The sequence below is a fragment of the Dromaius novaehollandiae genome, chromosome 13 (assembly GCF_036370855.1).
Source record: "Dromaius novaehollandiae isolate bDroNov1 chromosome 13, bDroNov1.hap1, whole genome shotgun sequence".
NCBI classification, from domain to species: domain Eukaryota; kingdom Metazoa; phylum Chordata; class Aves; order Casuariiformes; family Dromaiidae; genus Dromaius; species Dromaius novaehollandiae.
This window is the reverse complement of record NC_088110.1, coordinates 23,538,859-23,555,904: the sequence shown is the minus strand read 5'-3', so window position 1 is coordinate 23,555,904 and position 17,046 is coordinate 23,538,859. Positions and strand designations below refer to the sequence as shown.

The 17,046-nt window shown below is 43.2% G+C and overlaps 1 protein-coding gene and 1 long non-coding RNA gene across 2 annotated transcripts in view; both read left to right on the top strand.

Moving 5' to 3' along the window:
• GALNS (galactosamine (N-acetyl)-6-sulfatase) overlaps positions 1-17,046 on the top strand; it is a 51,613-nt gene that overhangs the window by 18,521 nt on the left and 16,046 nt on the right. The window contains exons 10-12 of the mRNA XM_064519812.1: positions 3,312-3,448; positions 6,078-6,180; positions 15,499-15,620. Of these exons, the coding sequence (XP_064375882.1) occupies positions 3,312-3,448; positions 6,078-6,180; positions 15,499-15,620 (362 nt within the window). The remainder of the gene's footprint in view (positions 1-3,311; positions 3,449-6,077; positions 6,181-15,498; positions 15,621-17,046) is intronic.
• On the top strand, positions 6,187-15,343 carry LOC135329796 (uncharacterized). The gene is made up of 2 exons (XR_010391494.1): positions 6,187-14,834; positions 14,934-15,343. It is a non-coding gene; the product is annotated as an uncharacterized LOC135329796 (long non-coding RNA).

The following is a 17,046-nucleotide window of genomic DNA, read 5'->3' as shown; positions in this document are numbered from 1 at the left end:
GCCTTTCTGCAGTTTCCTCCTCAGCTATGTTTTCCAGGTGAATTCATAACAAATCAGCATTTCAACATTCCCCACATCACATCTGCCTTCTGGAAGGATCCAGCTGGAAAAAAAGAATCATATGCTGCTGGTATTTGAATCCTTCTCCTCTCCTCTTCCCTCACCCTCCTCCCCTTCCTCTCTCGTGCCTGCTTCCTGAAGGAGAAAAGAACATATCAACCCAAAGACAGCACTGCAACCTTTTCTTCACTATCTCCCATGGGGCGCAAATTGAAATTGAATTAGACAGGGATATCAGGTCTGCTTGCTGTGATAACTGTAAAAGGATTTTATTTAAAAACACCCTGACATTTGTTCACCCAGTTTCAAATATTTAGCTTTCCTCCTTTCCATTCCTGGCGGGGGCGACTTTATTAATTGTCGCCTTTGATTCAGAGTTAAAGCTTGAAAGCACTGATAACAGCAGTGGTGACTATTTCTTCTAGGGACGTGGCCCACAGCAAAAGGATTTCATTTTCTTAAAGACGTTATGTGTATACTGAGAGTTTATTAAAAAGAAGGGGGGGAAGGAGGGGGGAAAAATCCGTTCTTACGTGCGTAATACCGGCTGTTTCTCACTGATATGAGCAATATCTGATCTCACTCTTTTTTTATATATTATTTATTTTCTCTGGGCTGTTGCTCTCTCTGGATTTTTCTTTTTCTTTTCTTAAAAAAAAAATAAATAAATGGGAAAGGCAACTAGAATGAAAGAGCACTGTTGACAGGAGAAAATGGTAATTTTTTTATTTTTCTCTGAAAATACTTCAAAGTTTTATATAAATATTAACCTTTCTTCCCCCCCCTTCTTCAATGTGGTGCTGCAGAGCACAGATAAATCCAAGTGGCTGTGGCATGGGCATTTAATTTCCTTAAGAAGTTTTCTCTGCTTCACGGAAAAATGTTGTCTGAGACCAGAAGTGTAATTGGATGATTAAAGAGAGTCATCTACATCTGGTTATGGTTAATAAGGGCCAGTGCAAGAAGACCATGGTGGCCCCGTAGGATTGTCACAACGCGAAGTATAAATTAGGTGATATTAGAGGCACGAGTCTCAGGTCAGCGATTGCCACTTGCTGCCTGTTGTCAAAAGATTGAGGCAAGGGAATGGATTGACAACAAGAAAAGTGACTTTCGGATTCGCCTTATAAACTGCGAGAGGCCTAAATACCGAAAGTCCCAGACCCCAGTGTGCCTGCCTGCTCCTGACGTAGCAGGAGTCGGGGAGCAGGCGTGTGCCGGATCTGCTCTTTATTAAACTCTGAGCTCTGCATATGGTGTTTTGCTGACCCCGCAGCGCTCTTCAGGCGTGTTCAGGGTAAATTAGCCAGCAGACGAGCCTGCGAGGGGCTGAGCATCTTTGCCGAAATGCTGAGCACTTGTAATCCCCCTTGACTTCAGCGAGAGCGAGGTGTTCCCCGCACCAGTGGTTTACGAAGCCGTCCAGGTCTGTAAGGAGGGAGGTGATGGCTTGTTTGGATGAGCATACACTGTTTTTTATATCGGAGGCCTTTCCAAGTGCGTGCCCAGGACCAGAGAAGAGCCCGTGTAAGGGGCCTGTCCGAGGAGCGTGCAGCACTGCCTGCCGCTGCACGGGCTGTTGAGGATCCGGCCAGCTACGGTTCTCCCCGGCGGTCAGTGTTTCTCAGGCCAGAGGGAGATGCACCCGGGTGCAGCTCCGGGACGAAGGGCAGCATGCATCTTGGAGGGAGGGTGAGCTTGCCAGACCCATTGCTCTTGGTCAACTGATCCAACTGCTTTCCTGAGCAAGAGTTTCCATGGTCAGACTTCCTCTTTGGCCTGGAGCTTTGCACTTTGGTTTCTTCATGAGAGTTGTGGAAGCAATCTTACATCCTGCTTTTAGTATTACATGTTCCTGCCAACACCTCCTGATGAATGACGGCTATTAAAAATTGAAATTGCTATAATCAAGTGATGTGATATTTTATTGTTAAACTTGTAATCAGTTCCCTGCATGTTGCTTTTTCCAGTTTTTTTACTTACTAATTCTCCCTTTAAATGTTCACTTTTTCCAGCCCAGCCTCTTAATGAAAAGACTTAGTATCCCAGCGAAAAAGTGCATTTCCCCCCTTAATTTTCCTGTATAGCAAGCAAACCAATATGTTGCAAAGATTCATTTATCATGTTATCATTTGTAATTGTATTTAAGTAATTAGTATCAGCTCACAAGCTGGGGCTCTGTTTGTGACTATCAAGAAGATTCAAAGATAAAAAGTCTTTAATAGTCCCAGCATCATAACGTTCACACTGACTTTAGCAAGTCTGCTGGCAGAATTTGGATTTCAGTCAAAATGTTTTTCTGTACTTTACAGATGTGCTTTTGTATCAGATGGCTTCTTGTCTCAGAACAAGTGGTATGGCTGAAAAGGCTCTTTTCATGTCACATCTTGTGCTGGTGCATCTTAGTGCAAAACATGCTTGCTCTTGCTCTTGATTTGAAGATATCTCCTTCAATTTAGTGTGTCACTGGCTAATTAAACATTCTACAGCAGCAGATAACAGTAGCACACCACAAGGATGATGGGAGTAAAAAATCAGTCAGAACAGATTTTTTAGGTTTTTAAAATATAAATAATTAAGACCAGAGAGATAACTATGGCTCCCACTTAAAGTAAAAGAACTTGCAGATCTCCTTTGGAGCCAAAGCCAGATGTTTTTCTTGCTTATTAAAATATATACTAAAAATACCACAACTTTACAGTTCTTGAATTGTTGGAAATGGTTTGCCGATGAAGTCATCAGGCTCTTTTTATTATTATCCATCTATTCCTGTGCTTTCTGGGAATTCTCTCAGGGTATTCTGGACTCCAGAGATGACCTGGTGAGGGAATCAAGGACTTTTTGCTTGTTTTAAGTGCTGATTTTTCAAACCACAAATGACTCAGAATTTGCAAAAGGAAATTGAAGTCTGAAAAAAAGATGCTCCTATAAGTGCATATATAAAAAGAGGTGAGAAGAAAGAGAGAAAAATGAACCAGAATGCAAATGCTCCCTCGAAAACAATTTTGGGTCTGGATTTCTCCTTTCCTCTCTTTTCTTTTCTTTCTCTCTCTCTCTTTTTTTTTTTTTTTTTTTTTTTTTAATAGGAGGTTTGCTGATGACTGCTGCACCGTAAAGGGAGATTTTCTTAAAGATGCTTAGCAGAGAAGGAGATTAAGAAAGCGATGCTTCTGCTTTGGTGGAAACCAGCCTCCTCCGCTTCAGCTTTAACTGAAGCTCTTTTTGCAAGTGCTTTTCTGTTGATTTTTCAGGTAAGTCATCAGCTGGGCAATGTGATGGATCTCTTCACCACCAGCCTCTCCCTGGCGGGACTGCAGCCTCCAAGTGACAGACAGATTGACGGCATCGACCTTTTACCTGCCATCTTGCAGGGGCGGCTAATTGACAGGTTAGTTATGAACCCAGAGCTCCCATCCATGCCTCCAAGCTGAAGTGATCCCAAACTTTGGTTTATTTCTTTAAATTAAATTTACACGTATACTTTATAAACTGAACTAATGCATTTTCGCTCCTGCTAGGTAAAGTGGGTAGCACCAGAGCTTTATGGTAGGTACTGCTTCTCTGTTGGAGCTAGCTGAAGTGGAATTTCCTGACACACAACATATTGCTGTGCAGTGGATTTTGTGGACAGATGCAAATGTCAGGGGGTTAGCAGGGATCCCTGGAGCAGCATATGGCAACAGGGGAGATAAAAGCCTGTGAACTGTAGCCTGGGTAGGGGAAAATGCATTATTTATTACTGGAGAACCATCCAAGAGTATGCTGGCTCTTTGCAGAAGAGTTGCAGTTTTTGCAGTCCCTGTGCGAGGGAGGTTGGAGTCAAAGGCTGGGCTACTGAGAATGAACTGGAAGCTCACTTCTTCCCAAAGTCCTGTTTCTGTGGATGCTTTTGTAAGGATAGATTTGGGTTAAAGATCTGGAGCCTTTATGGGCATGCAGGAATGCTGTGAGCTGTTGGGTACAGGCACTAAAATTTGACAACAAATATCTTTGACTCTCTCATTTGAATGTTTGGAGATTGAGAGGTGTTTTAGTTGTGATTCTGGTGAAGAATTTGGCAGCCTTGGAAATCAGAATACAGGATATATTCTTTGTCTGTGAGATGGCATGGAAACATACACATGCAAAACATATTTGAGTTATTTTCTGTGCTGGACTTGAGCCTTTGTTCAGTAAAATTGTTTTTGTGCCTGCTAAAGCAAGAAGCACACGAACAGTATTACCTGAGAGTCAGCCAGTGGCTGACATGAGGCAGTGCAGGCTCCTCAAACGCAGTGTATCCCCATCTTTACTTCCAAAAGTTTGAATAGATTTTGTTGTTATAGAAGAGAATTGCATTGCAGCCACCAACATGTTATAACGGTGCCATTTGTGCTACAGTAGCGGTCACTCTTTTTTCCAGATCTGATCAGGAGGTCACACTTCCAGAGCCCCCCAAAACTTTACAGTGGATTCAGCTGTAGTGTTCTTTTACTTGGAATGAAAAAGAGAAAGGCATAAAATGAAACCAGTAATAGCAAAATTTTGAGTATAAGGTGTACTCCCCATTCAAAGATAGAAAATACTCTACTTTTATTTTAAGAAAGCAAAAACCTAATCCTCATGCCTTCAGATCAAAGGGGCACATAATAGCTTGTCAAATAATGAGTGTTTATGGCAAGGAAAAAAGACTGGTGTGTGTCTGGCTGTGGCATGTTTGTTTGGGCTTTTAATTTTGTTCATGTGACTAGTTTAGATCAGCTTCTGCATTTTGGCAGTTCTCTCAAGCTGCCTTGATTTCACGGGCATTTCAGGTGTGTTAAGGATGCAAGAACGGGCCCTGCTGGGAGCAGCCTTTTCCCCTTGGCTCGGGAGCAGTTCTTGATGACAAAGGACACAAGGCTCGTTATGCAAGGAACCTGTAAAGGAAGTGACAGTTTTGCTCAAAATAGAAGAGATCTTGGGCCACGCTTGTCATTCAGTCATGGTGATTTTAATCCTATCATACATTTAGGGACCGTTTTTCAAGGTGGCAGCGTAGGAGCAAGCAGTTTTTGCCTTGTAGCATCTTTGAATTGAAGACAAAGATATCTACCCTTACAAATAGTGATAAACAACTTTACTATCTCATCCTGTCAGCAACCTGAAACAACTGGGAAGAGCTGACTAAGTCTGATGTTCTTGCATGATGAGCTCCACCGCCAAATCAATCCTCTCTCCTGCAGATAGTCCATTTCAGTAAAATTTTGTACTGTTCCCTCAAGAAATGAGAGCACATTATCAGGGAAACCAAACAGGACCATTGCTGGGATGCCTGGGGTAAGGGTAGTATATGCACAAGGGTGCAACCCACCAGCTGCTCTGAATGGAGTACATTTTTCAAACGTGTCGCTAATTGAAAGAACTTAGGAGAAAAAATAGCAGTTTTTGGTTATATCTGTGGATGATGTAAGGGGAGGTTTTAGGGAAAGGAAATTGATAGGAGTTAAAAACAAAGTGTATTTGGCTGCTAGGCTTTTTCATAGAGAGTTTTTCTGTGATGGCATTCAGAGCTGGCCGGCCTCTGGTGTCCTGCCTGGCCATGCTGCGGGTCTGGCAGTAACAGCACACGGCTTGGTGCTGCCTGGCTGCCCTCCGCCGGAAGGGGAGACTCCGCATCGCAGATTCGGTGAATCCTCATTTCTCTCTCTCGCTCGCGCACACACGTGTGCCGCTTCCAAGACATTTGGTGTTTAAATCGGCACGCTCTGTAGGAAATAACAGGGTCTGGTAGTTCAAGGATTAACAATCACTGGCAGCCAAGCTGCATAGCGTTTCGTTCTCGCGCAATGTGAGCTCTCGACTTGATGAACACTTTAAAAAATGTTAATTGAAAACCTTGCAGTGGAGACTGTTAGAAGGCAGCCTGTTTCTGACTGATAGCTGAATCGGAAGTCAGACGCCATTGAAGTGTTTGGCTCCCTTATCAGCGAGGCTGCCGGGCCCAGCGCGTTCGCGGTTCTCACGCAGCTGTGCTCTCCCCTCTGCATCCTTTTCAGGCCCATATTCTATTACCGTGGCAACGAGATGATGGCCGTGAGAGTCGGGCTTTACAAGGCTCACTACTGGACCTGGAGCAACTCCTGGGAGGAGTACAGCAAGGTAACAGGACATGGACCTGCACCCTCCTTTCCCTCGCTCTCCCCTTCCCCAGCCATTTTCCTGTGGGGAAATGACCCTTTAAAGAGGAAAGAGAGAAAATGAGCAAACTGAGTTGTTCTGAGTGGTGCTACCTTTTAACAGCACTCTTAGCCCTTAATATTAAGCTCCTTTCCCTGGTGAATTCTGGGCATTCCTGTGTTTACCACACTAGGTTTGGAGTTTGATACCAAATTGATCATGTATCTCTCAATATACAGTACAAAAAAACCTGGCGCCTTTGGCTATTTAAATGAAATATGTTTTTTTTTTTTTTCCTGAAAGGGAAAAGGAAGGCTGTAGGTACTGTACAGTGGAAAAAACAGCTCTTGTTGAAAATGGTGGAGTACATATGTTTAATCTATTACCTGCACTTTTGCAAGCCCACATCACTCTAAGATATTTTACATTTTATTTGCCAAATAGGCCCTGCTTTTGTAATTTCCTGGCTTATCCTCTCACAATTAGAAGTTAAGCACTGTTATTTTTCTTCTTTTGTATCTTTCTTGCCTCAAACTTGGGTACTAAACTCTGAGCCATTTCTTGAATGGCAGGTTCACAAATGTGCCTTGCTGGTTATATGTTTAGACATGAAGTAAATGTATTATGGCACAGCTCTCAGCAATTCTGACAGCAGGCTGGTATTGGGGAGGGATTGTTTGTACGATTTATTTTTTTAATTTTTTTTTAACTTATGGTAGGTCCTCAAGGCATCACAGGTGCAGAAATAAGTGCTGATGACATTTGTGCATGTAAAAGTGCATGGTTTCTCTGGTGAGGATGTCTTGGGGGTAGAAGGAAACGTCGGCTCCAAGGGAGCCATTTACATTCAGGGCTCTGAATGTGTGTTTGTCTTTTTAAGACTGTAAGGCTCAAGGAGTCAAAGTTTCTGTTTTACACAGAGTAAGAAGGAAAGGAAAGTTGGCTCCAAAAATGCATTGCACGCTTTGTGTCAATGTTAATATTCCACAGCTAAAATGAGATAATATATTTGTCTAGGTTGGTGTGTGCATAAAGCCCATATATCACACATGGCACAGCGTGGAGGATTTTCCCTGTGTCAGACACTGGGAGGTTGTATGTGCGTGTGTATAGATATATGAATGGGCTCAGACACATGCTTTTTCCATGCATGTGGAAGATATGTCACACATGAATAATTGCTCTGCATTGTAACATAAGCACATACACATACTTACATACCCCGTTTGAAAATAAATAAAAGTCTACATTGATCTAAACCTATCTGTACACGTCTGAGTATGTGTGCATCTGTGATAATGGGGACCAGTTACTCATTTCAAAGGCTATCCTATTGTGAGCAGTGGCAGTTGTGCAATTAAGGAATATTTATTTCTTTCTAAGCCTTTGTTTAACTACTGTCTGATAAAAGTCAGCAATTATACTGTACATCAGAGAGATGATTAAAAATTCACTTGCTTTCCTGCAGCTTGTATCACATGTGGTTGATGTGGGTAAAATTGGAGCACATTAGTGGACAGACTAGCCATTAACAACATGCAGAGGAAGCTGGGGCTGAAATTTGTTCCAATTCTCCCCATGTCCTCGAGCCATTAATTACAAGCCTTGCAAGTTTAAAAATGGAAATAAATCAGGATGCAGAACAGTTCTACAGTTCTGAGTGTTGTTTTATGAGTTTCGTAATCTCACCTTATGATGCAGTTGCCTCTTTCAGTGACTGGTGTTCTCAGCTGTATTGATATTGGACTAGAATTATTCTGCCAGAATCAAAGGGGCCAATTTGTTTGCTAATTTCATTTGAAAGCGGATTTAAATGCAGGCACGTGTGTGGCATTAGATATTCTGACTGTTGCCACATTTGCTGTTCGATAAGTTTGATTTACCTTCCCAGTAGAACTTCAGCTAATAAGGCCTTGTGTAACTGCAGGATCTTCAGCACAGGTCATTACCTTGTTATATGAGTCCAATGTGGAGTTTTATTAGACTTTTAAATGTGAATCTGAGCGGTCTAAACTCGGACCTGGGATAAGCAGGTATATCAGCTTGGTATGTCATCCACTTGAAAGAGATTTGAACTTGGCCAGATGTGTCAAAACAGCTGTCTGTGGATTTTTAAGAGGTTTGTTTTATGGGTAATTGAGTATCTCATTATTTTTACAGATGTATTGCACATTTTAGCCAAACCTCCTTTCACTCTCAGAATTCCCTTATTAATTGACAGTGTGGGAAATACAAAAAACTTGCACCGTTTTTAATCCATACTTAGTCTGTTTTTGTTTGATTTTTAGATATGCCTAGACTATTACAGCAGCCAGTATCACATTTTCATGTTGAGTTGGAAAGTGTGAAATTGTTACATGAACACAAGCATGTCGGTTTAGGACTACTAGGCCTTTCAGGATTAACTAGAAATAATTTGTGCAACTTTAGCCTGTAACCTGGAAAGCTATTTGTTTGAATACAGTGTAAGTTAGTTAAGTAATAAAGTATATGTGTACAAATAAAAATGTACCAGAGAGAAGAAGCTAAAATCAGCAGCTATATGGATAGATAGGTTGTAGGTGGGTGCAAACCAATTGGAAGTACACATATTTCTGCTCTGCATTTGTCTCATTCACTTAATTCACTGTCAGACCGCCTTACCAAGGACTGTAGGACGTCTTCTACCAATTTTAGCAATTTCAAGATCAAGATTGGATGTATTTTGCTCATTTAGACGAATCATTATGGACCAGTTGTGTCCTTCACCGTTCAGGAAGCAAGGCTAGAGGACCACAGCTCTGCCCTGGCCTCAAAGTTTAAAACTGCACTCAGGTAACGTTCAGTGATATGACTGTGCTTTACTAAGCAAGGGGCTGAAGGGCTGCTGCTACAGGAGAAGTAATAACTAAGGATGAACTTGGGGAGCTCCCTCTCCTGTACAGCTTAAGACACACAGGACTTCTAGAAGTCTCCTGCAAACTGCTTTTCTTGTTGCTTTCCTCATCCATCCTTTTAGCCTGTAGGTCATGCTTGCTTATCACCAAATTTGGCCTGGATTGTGAAGTGCATGAAAAATAATGCATGCAAACTTGGCATATCATACACTACTGTTTTGTTGCTACTGAATTTTTACTAGAAGGTCTCGGTTGTGAAGCGTCAAGCCTCAGGGAAAAGTAGAGCTGGTTTTCACCCCCTTCTCCCTATGGGGCATTATGAACTGCTGTAACCTTCCTCTTCAGAAGGCTGCACCCAAGGAAAATCGTGTTGTTGCTAGAGTCAAACTTCTGCCAGGGCTGTAAGGAATTGAGCATTCCTGTACTACGCATCTGTGGTCTCTGGCCTGGGGAAGACCACTGAAGGTAACTTGTAAGCCTGCAGGAAGGAGGACAAGCAGGTGGAGCAGGGCTGGGTTGAATGCAAGGACTTTGCTCCTTCTGTTACAATACTTGGCTGTACCCCTACGAGTTACGTGGCTCTCTGGTACTTAAGCTACCTTACATTGCCAAAGGCAGCCTGGGAGAAGGCTGAGTGCCCTTCTCCCTGGCAGTCTCTTGGTGGCCGCCTCAGTAATGCTGGGTGCACAGTTGCCCAGAAGGCTTGATTTTTATAAGTGGAAGCAGAGGAGAAGGATGGGTGACTCAGGAGAAAGGAAGTCCCCTACTCGGTAGCTTAAAGTGGTTCCACTGTAGGCAATTTTTCCATTCCTAAATATGAACAGCCAGAGTTTGTAATGTTACGAGTTCTTTTGTCCAGCTGATTGACTGGAGAGGTACGTTTGATCTTCCTTGTTTGGAAGAAGAGGCCTGAAAGGGAAAAAATGGGTATTCTCTGTCAATTTACCTGAGTCCTACAGAAATTTCCTAATTTAATGCTATGTAGAGGAGGAGGGAGTATGAGCTAGCAGGAGAAAGGATATCTTCCCTTTGCCTGCCACAGAGATTATCCAGCAGAGACTAGTTCTCGTGCCCTCCATGAGCAGTGGTGCAAGAAGGAAAAAAAAAATAATTAAAAAAAAAGTGGAAAAGCCCTTTGGTTTGCTGGAGAATGGCTGATAACATCAACCTTTCTGCTGTCAGCTTAATACCTTGTTAGTAGTCTTCAGTGATTTTTCATAAAGGCTACTGTGCCTTTAAATGATTTGTGTATGTGTCTGTGAGAAGACCCTATTGTTCTAATGTGAAATGCCAACGGGGTTATGTGTGCCGCAGTCTGTTCTGATTGCCCTTCTCGTCAACACGAAGGAATCGATAAAGCCTTTTCTGCGAGGGGGATGTGAAGTCAAGTAGAACCTCACAAATAATGACATTTGATTGTGGTCCTCTGAGCACATGAGCTAGCCATTGATCGCTTCTGCTCGAGAGCCGATGGAGACTTTCTGATTCGCCCATCTTCTGTGGTCCCTTCCAGACAGTTAACACATTAGAAGCAATTTTTGTTCAACAGGGTTGAAACTGGGGGTCACGGTTTCAGGTGTCTGGTCGTTCCGAGTTCCAGTTCGGGAGGCTGGGAATTGCTGGGAATTTCCAGGAGAGTGAGAATTACTGCTTACCAGTGCTGTGGCAAATGGCAAGAAACAACATTGCTGGCTTTAATTAGCTGGTGTTTTTCCCTCTCTCCTGCTGTCCAATGTTAATACAGTTCTGTTGTTGCTCTGGGTCTTGTGTGCTGGAATGAGGAAACATGACCAGGAGACAGAGCCCAGATTTGCTGCGCCGCTATCAGCATCCGCAGTTGCCTGTCAAGTCAGGCTGATCTGGGATAGCGCCAGGGTGATGAATTGCCAAAAGGCTTACATTAACGCGAGTGGTGATTCCATTGCTTGGCGAAGAGCCCACACTGGCAACCGGCTGTATTTGTCTCATGTCTATATTGACATAGCATCTGTGGTCTATTTGCTCTGGAAATTAAAGCATAAGCTGTGCAACCAATAGCCACTAGATCTTACAAAGGGAAAAACAACAATCCAGGTTGCACAGTTGCTGGGGAGAAGGGTAGACAGACGTGTTCCCTGAAAGGTTTACCTGATGTGCAGGAAATGTTTTCTTTGAAAATAATTGCTGGAATTTCTCCTACAGCAAACAGGTCTGTGCAGTGGTATGAAACACTATGCCTGTGTAAGAGACCTGGCGCATGAGCTGAGATATTTCTGTTTGCCATCTGATAGTCTTTTATTGTCTCTCTTTGGAGGCACAGAGCTGACTCGTGCTCTAGGTAGGATCTTCTGATTTAGCTTTCATGCTTTTATAATTGAGGAGAAAAAATCCAAGAATTTGCCTAAACAGAGGCAGTGACCTTTCCACTTTGTCTGATTGGCGTTACCTGCAGACATGCATGTTACCTTTGATAGTGTGTAGAGTAAAATACTAGGGCTGTGCTTCTAACTGGCTATTGATCCTCTGCATGTTGTTATTAACGGTCTCAAACAAATAGTTTTAAGGAAATAATAGCAGATGAAGTGGTGGTTGATTTGGGTTGTGTTATCCTGGTGGATAGGGCAAGCCTATCTACCTTTTTGCTCTTCTTCCACATAGGATAACTTTATTTTTGGGGTGAAGCTGCCGTCTGGATCACCTGCTGGAAGTGCCAGGAGCTGAGCTGCTCCATGTGGGTGTAGATCAGCAGAGCTCCACTGCTGCCGGTGGAACTATGTTGCTTTTGCTCCAGCTGAGAATTTGGCACATTTCTATTTATTGTTAAACTCTGCAGTGTTCACATGGCTCTGTGGGCCATGTTGTCAGATCATGCTTTTAAAAGAAAAAACACTTTGTTTATTGAGGAGCAGGAAATGATCCAAAATGGTGACATGGTTTAAAATTCTTTTCTGGTGGCCCTCACCAGTAGAGGCACCTGGAAGGAGCACTGTCCCCCTTTGCCAGTCTGGGTGTGCTTCAGCCGGTCCAGGACAGCAGAGCTACTTTCCATTCTTCCCTGCCAAAGGGAAGTTTCTCCTCTCCTGTCAAAGACCTATATAAGGAGTTTTGGCATGTCTCTTCGCCCCAAATCCGAGCAGCACATGTGACCGAATTTGCATGCTTTCCAAGCAACTAGAGCCCTTGTCCAGATGTTCCAATGTGTGGATTGTCTTGTCTTTAAATGCTTCTCAAATCTCAAGCAGACTTTATTTTGTAATAGTTTTGCTCCAGAAAAGAAAAGCAATTCAGACTAGAGGATCCTAGATTTTTGATTTATTGGTGTAGCTGATTTTTCTCTTTACCTCTTAAGAACTGAAAATGGCTTTGAGTTACAAAACAGAATGAGATAGAGCTTAGGGAGAAGTTAAATATTCTTTTCTGTCAAATGAAAACTGTTTTACTGAGTCAAACTGAGCGGCATTGACCACTGTCATCATACCTATCAGCTTTCAATGAAGAAAAGAGGCACATGCGCGCGCGCACACACACACACACATTTTAATTAGAAATAATTAATTTGCTGCACTATGGCATCAGAATTCCCTCCCTTAGAGAGGTGACCTGTTCCTGGAGAGCTTTTGTGACAGCCTGAGAGTCCTCCTTCCCCCGTCCTCCGTTCAGCGTGGTGGCTGCCTCGGTGAGCCGGCTGCTCAGAAGAGGTGAATCATGCTAAGGTCCCTCAGCACGGGACTGGACGTGTGTCTGTGCGAGGAGTAAGTCCCTTTCCCGCGACCCGACGCATGTGAGTGAACGCTGGAAGCAATTGCAAGTTTAGGGCTGGCAAGCTGCGGAAAGCCCAGATCTGGTTAACTATCTGGTTTTCCACAAGTTTCATGCGCTTTAGTCCTTGTTCACTCATTTGCTGCCAGGCAGCCCGGCTCCGCACCGGGTTTGCTCACTCTTGCTTCTTGATTGAGTTTAACCTCTATAATTTTAAGAAGCAGATAAAAACATTTTTCTCTAAAAATGAGAGTCTTAAGGGACTGTGCTTAGTTCTGTATCTGTTACCTTCTCACTTGCTTTCTGCTGGCCCAATGCATTAGCAATTTTACTTGTGTTCTCTCTTTCCCCATTAGTTTTATGCCGTGCTCATTTCCGTGAATTATGAGAGAATCCTCTAGTTGTTTCCTCAGTATTTTAATTACTGTTATGCTGGACAGTGCCTTAATCACAGATGTGAGGATGTGATTTTAGCACATATGTTTTGCTCATTTGTTAATGATCAAGTAGAAAATATGTCAAGCTGTCTCTGCAGGTTGAATATTGGTGGTCACATAGTACATCAAAATAATAATAGTCAGTTTTATTTGTGGAGATAAAGCTGAAAAGCCTTAGAAATTTACGTGGTGCTTTCAGCCACATTTTAAGAGTGTTATTTATCAATGTCATAAAACAGTATGTTTGAAAATTGTGGTTTTTCCCCAATAGGCTACTTTTGAAGAGGGCATTGACTAGATTAGAAAGACAGATACCTTTTGGCTGGTGGCATCAGGCGAGGCCGTCACAGCCCTTTCTTAGGAACCTTTGGGACGTTACCGAGACGACGTTCCGGAGTCTCTGCTACAAGGATTTTACAAAAAGCAAAAGATAAATTGTAAACAGAGGAGTGTATAAACAAATGCCCAAGAGACTAAAATCTTCTTTCAAACTAAAGCATTTGCAGCAGAAGAGTATTGTACCAATTAGCAGGCTCTTAATTAAATAGCTTGTTTGATTTGCATCCAAATTATAATTTGGATGTTATGTCAGCTTTGATACCTTTTCATTAACTGTTCCTTTTGAAAAAAAATCTATTTTTCACTCTGTGTTTCAGAGGTCTGTGGCATCAGAAGGTGGAAAGGTCAATCATTTTTGTATCCATTTAAAGTCCATTATTGGTAGGCCACTACAACCTATCAAGCAACTCTCTTATTTTTCCAGTCAGTGATTCAGGAATCTATAGCTCTGTGCAGATAAATGGGATTTCATGGGCTTCTAACCTTCTTGCTTTATTGAAAAGCAGCATATTAACTGCTCCACTGACCAGCTGTCCATTAAAAACACAGGATATTTTTAGAAAATTGTTTGCCAATCAAATCCGACCAACATCTGTAGAGAGCTTTTCAGTTTGTTTGTTTTGTAAGCAAATGCTACAGCTGCTTTCCCACCTCCATTTAAATATTCCTATTTACCTTCTCTCCATGTCTCTGTCCATGTCTCGGGGCTTTCTGAGGTACTGTAAGTAGCACGGCATGTTAGCTGGAATTGTAAAACCGGGGTTTAACAAGTCCATTAGGTGCTAGTCCTTGCTGGTCGATGGGGCCCCCTGCTTTATTTTCTCTTCAGCGAAATTAGCGTTTTAAATTTTTTGCTGTTCCCAGGGCTAAATGGGTTCCGTTAGCCAGCAAGGCAGCAGGCCAGGCTCTAGGTGATTAGGGAGTTTGACATCTGGCTAATAATTGGCTGGAGTTTGGGAGACACAGCCTGGCACGGCATGCAAAGGCGCAGATGCAGAGCACTCGCTGCTCTGGACTGCTGAACAGACGGCTCTGCCTGTCCCTCGAGTGGCCACCGAGCACTTCGAGTGGCCACCGAGCACTTCAACCCGTTGCTGCTAGCAAATGGAGTGTCCCCGTACTTGTGGCCTTCCCACCACTACTGCTGCCAGGGAAATCCCGACTTCTGACCCCATAGACTTGAATGTTAGTCACAGGAACGTTCCCAGGCCTAGCACAGTCCTTCCAGCCCAGCTGTCGTTCCCAGGTGAGTGCCTCAATACCAGCTTTCTGAGAAGCTATAAATCAGATAAATAAATGCACCCGTTTTCTTTTTAAAATTAACCATATTTGCTTCTTTCTTCAGTGAAATAGGTCCTTCAGGTCTGATGTCAGATGCTGTGAGCACACGGAGTTTCTAGGGAGGCTAATGGGTGCCCGTGGCCTCGCAGGATTGTGTCCCTCAGTTGTGCTGGATGATTCCCTGTGACTGCTGCTTTTAGATCAGCTGCCAAGTGATCAGAACCTCTCTGTGCATTTCGGAGCTATAGAAAGCAAACAGAGAAGATACTTTCCACAGACAGAATTCCTATGATTAAATGGTTTCAACTTTCTTTTGTTTGGCATTTCATTTTAATGAATATTTTATAAAGATTACTTTTTAATGAGGCAAAAATCTAAGGCCTGCTTCAGCTTTTTTGCAGTAGCAGCACTGTCACCTTATTTTACCCCATCAGATCAGAATCCATTTTGCAGACTAAAGCCAACTCCCTGGTTTCAGACAAATTCTGTATTTTGTGGGTATATATTTGGCAGTGCAGGGGAAAGTTAACCTGTTTTGGTTAACAACAAGATGCTGAAGAAAGTGGCATCAGCCAGAATTCTCTCTCCTTCTTCACCCTTGGTGACCCGTTTCCTCCTCTCTAATGCAGGGCATCGATTTCTGTCCCGGGCAGAATGTCTCTGGAGTGACAACACACACGCAGGAGGAGCACACCACTCTGCCGCTGCTCTTCCACTTGGGCAGGGACCCTGGAGAAAAGTATCCATTAAGGTGAGCCAGTTGATAATGAGGAGGTGAAAACTCTCATCACTATCAGTGTTTTTGTTTTCAAAGGACCTGAGGAGCGAGGCAGCAGGGTAGAGAGAAGAAAGTATGCGTGCCTGTGTCTGTCTGGCTTTATCATCCAGGCTTGTTCAGACCATTTTTGTCATTCTTTGCCAACAGATGTTGTTGCTCCCCTAATTTCACTTTCCTAATTGTCTTTTTTATTGCTTTCATTCAACTGTTGCTGTGTAAGGACAAAATAGGCTGCTTTTGGTGATTAGGGGCAGTGTAATGAAGTAGCATTTACAAGATTTGCATTTCATTCTGTCCCTTCATCACCACACCTCTGCTGATGGCCACAATGATATTTATCTACAAAGCCGGTAAATATCTTTAAAAAGTGGTGGTCACTGAGACAAATGAGTGGCTAAAGCAAAATCTAGGAGGCTCACATGGCTGTGTGGAGTGATGCAGTCACTTCTAACAAGTAAATGGGGTAATGATAATACCGGCATGGATGTCACAGGACCGTGGCGATATCAGAGGCATGTAAGTGTATGCTTTATATAATTCACTTGCCTTGGTAGCTGTTTCTTGCAGCCTTTTGAAAACTGTCCCAGAAAGCCATAGCTAGTGAGAGTTCCAAAGAAGGAACAAACTGTGGCTTTCAAATGGTCAGGCCAGCTGGATGCCCACCTGTCCCTGGTTGTACTCATCAGTCCAGTGGTTCTTGTCCTTGTGTCCAGCAACCCCTGACAGAGGAGGCGAAATGCTCGGTTTTGCTTTTCTGGACAGGACTAAGTTTCGGGCAGCTGCGGAGTGAAGAAATGGTGACAGTGAGAGTGTGCGTTGGAGCTAGTCTGCTGCAATTCTCTGTGTGTTTGGTGGGTAGGGAGGAAATATCGTTAGTGATCTTTGCATACTCTGTGGCGTTTTTCCTCTGCGCTGCATTGGAATCTGCAGAAGGCAGAGGTGGTAACTTTCCAGTTCCCCAGCACCCACTAAGGGAGCTTCTCCAGAGAGTCTTTAGCAAGAGGACTTTCTCTTCAAGCCTGTTCCCTCCTTGGACTGTCCTGGTTGTCTGAATCCATTTTCCTATAAGTCTACTATTGTAATTTTTATCTCCAGCACACACCATGCCCTAGGAGATTTCTATAAGGATTTACATAGTCATCAGCCAGCACAATCCACATATTAACTTAGCACCTCCAAAAAGGCTCCCAAGGTGTCGCCACCTTCCTCCCCATTTCCTTCTACTGACTGAGTTTTATTTTCTGGCAGAACTAGATACTGGTGGGCGCGTGCAGCCTCATGCCTCACCAGTAACTGACTCACAGAATATGGAAGTAAATAAAAAGGAAACTAGCACTACTGTGACCACCTGCACAGACATGGTTTTGTGCAGTGGCTTTAACAGAAGAGAGATGTTTTC